At 38.1% G+C, this 3098-nt stretch overlaps 1 protein-coding gene across 1 annotated transcript; it reads right to left on the bottom strand.

Annotated features, from left to right (window-relative positions):
• Positions 1-272: 272 nt before the first annotated feature.
• Positions 273-1397, bottom strand: LOC106469500 (5-hydroxytryptamine receptor 2A-like). Its single transcript, XM_013930000.1, has one exon. It carries the CDS (start codon positions 1395-1397, stop codon positions 273-275), a length of 1125 nt encoding a protein of 374 aa, XP_013785454.1.
• Positions 1398-3098: the final 1701 nt, after the last annotated feature.

Genomic DNA, 3098 nt, shown 5'->3' with positions numbered 1-3098 from the left:
GTCTGATTCCCTCCTATGTCTTTACCGTGCATTGAATGGGTACATCAACTAGTATGGTATAAATGAAAACAGTAATAAAACAATTAAACAACAACTAAGTAAAGCGTTCGAGTAACAGGTATCAATAAAAATCGAAGAGACTTGTAGGATTTCCAATCGTATTTTTAATGGTTTTCTTTTCTCAGACTATTTGCAATGTGACAAGTCGTCTAGGGTTAATTTTCAGGTAAACCATCTGCAATATGGTGAGTTAACTTACAGGTAGTTTGTTTTTATGTCGGTCTCGATATAACGGTTCTCTTTTTACCACACAAGATACGCTTAAAAGCATTCTGAAAATCTGGACTGAATATGGTATAAATGATTGGATTTAGCATCGAGTTGATATAGCCTAGCCACAAAAAGAAACTGAAGAGCATGTCGCTGAGCTCGCAGGAACTACAGATGGGCATCAACAGAGCCATAACGAAGAATGGCAACCAACAAATCACGAATACTCCCGTAATAATAACCAACGTCTTAGCCGCTTTTCGTTCCCTCCGGGATTGGATACTCTCACGTCTTTGTTTGTGGTCTCGCTTGGCCAGAGCCACCAATCGGGTAATACCACCAGGGGATGTGGAAGTTATGCCATTAGTATTGATGGAGCTTTTCTGTGGGCTGTTTGGACACGTTTCAGTTGTTGAATGTGTATTTTTAAGCACAATGATTGCTTTGGATCCTGGTTTGTGACGAATTCGCTTCCTAGCGACCTGGAAGATCTTCCAGTACAAGATGAGTATGACCACGAGAGGGAGGTAGAAACTGGAACAAGTAGCGAAGATCTGGTAAGCTAGATCTTGGCTCAAGAGACAACGTTTCTCCACTTCTATCCTCCTTTTAAACTCGGCATCCTTCCAACCGAAGACAGGAGCGACGGACACGACTAGGGCCACACACCACGCTGAGAGAATCAGTACTCCAATCCGACGACGACTACGTTGTTGGGCGTAGTTGACTTGAGTTATTGCCCAATATCTGTCCATGGCAATGGCTAGTAAATGTAATATGGAGGCAGTGCAGCAGAGGACGTCACAAGACGTCCATACGTCACATAGCTCGGGATCCAGCTTCCATTCGTGAGTAACCTCGTACACAGCGCTTAAGGGCATCACTAGGCAGGCCACCATTAAATCTGCTACAGCCAATGACAGGACCAAATAATTTCCTACAGAGTGTAAATTCTTCTCAATCATGATAGCTGCGATAACAAAGAGGTTCCCGATAACTGTTGTCAGAATTAGCAAGCCCAAAATTACGGACACTGTAATCTGAGATAAAGAGCTAATTTCAAAGGAACTAACCTCCGTGGTGTTAGTCAGCGTCTGGCGGTCATGAAAAGAACCAGCTGTGTGCATCTCACCCAAGACTTGAGAGAAAAGAACGAGCATTCTCCAAAGAGCCAGAAAAGGCGTAGGCAGAGTTTCGTTAACAATATTTATTAGCAGTGTAACTGCTTTTCATATTAAACCTAGGCTAATCACTAAGCTTTTCTGTGCTATTATCACTTGTTTATCTCTCTCTATTCGGATTTTACGACTTATTAATACTTTATCTCCATATATATATATATATATACACATACGGAGTTAACTTGTGCTGTTATCACTAGTCCATCTCTCTATATATGGATATATCAGCGAAAGGAAGCAATTTCACGATTTATCAACACTTTATCTCCATATATTTGTATACGGAGTTAACTTTAACAGTTAATACCCATCACCTAGTTCGTGCATGGATACTTATTTAACGTTCCAACCTTCATTAGGGTTTCTGAGACAATTCCCCCCAAAAATTTTTTTGGAAATCCAATATCCTGTTTTGATGTTCACTTAAAGAGAAAACCTACATGCTTGCACACTTTGTGTTAAAGTCGCAATGATTTCTAGTAATCGCTTTCATCTTTTTTTTTTTTTCACTTATGATAGTCTCCAAATGTGTTCTTCCTTGCCTAATATTTTTTGCCATTTAAAAAAAAATTAAACAATTTTCTGAGAAATATCCGGATATCAATTGACTTTTAAATGCATCTCGTTTCAATATTTGCTCTAGAGTCGAATTTTCCGTGAAAGTTTCCTCATCAGCCACTCCAAGGAGTTTGAGCCTGTTCTCTGGAGTACAATAGATTGACTGCAAAAAATTAAAACAAAAAATTAATATCATGACAATTTACAAAATCTAGTGTATCACAAGAAACTTTGGAAATTTATTATCTTCATATCGTTACATTACATAAACCTATTCAATAGATTTTTGTGTAAGACTTGTTCAACGTTTAGACAACAAGGGCGTGGCTAGGCGTCAGTTTGAGTCCATACGGGAAGAGGGTGTTGGAGGGGATTGTCCCATCTTCCGCATTCAGATTACATTTCTTTCGTAAAAAATCTATGAAAATTAAACGTGCAGGAGACATAAAGTATTGTAAAAACTTACATTTTGATCATTGATATTTTTTGCTTCTAAATTTTGTTGGAAGAAAATAATCAGATAATGACTTTACCTCAAAGAAATTTCTATTCTTGAGTTTTGAATGTTACGCACGCCCCTAGTTATGCCCCTGAATAATAATAAAGATGAGAAACAACAAGAAGTTGTGTACTTGTAGGTCGACTTTTCAATCCATAATATGATGTCACTCGATGCCCAGAACAATTTTCCAGAAGGACCTAGTTGTTTGTTTGTTTTGTTGTTAAACCCAAAGCTTGAAATGAACTATCTGTGATCTGCCCACTACAGTTATTGAAACACGATATGTAATGTTTTCCAGAAAGAATAAGCAAAAATGTACGTTGTTTACTGGATGAGTATACTGTTTCAATGACGTCATCCATATCGTTAATTTTAGAAGCCAATCAGAAACTTGCACAATGATATGTTCCAAACCGACATAACAGACAATTTATGCCATACCCTAACTATATACAACTGTACTTTTTTTTTGGGGGGGGGGTGCACATTTCAACAGACTGGTGCTACAATGATATAAAATAAAAACACTGACCACTATTTTATTAGTTACTGATACGCCGACTAAACCCAAATCTCGTAGGTACTTT

Source organism: Limulus polyphemus, unplaced genomic scaffold (genome assembly GCF_000517525.1).
Source record: "Limulus polyphemus unplaced genomic scaffold, Limulus_polyphemus-2.1.2 Scaffold3517, whole genome shotgun sequence".
NCBI lineage: Eukaryota > Metazoa > Arthropoda > Merostomata > Xiphosura > Limulidae > Limulus > Limulus polyphemus.
The sequence above is the reverse complement of the archived record's forward strand: the minus strand, read 5'-3'. Positions and strand labels throughout refer to the sequence as shown.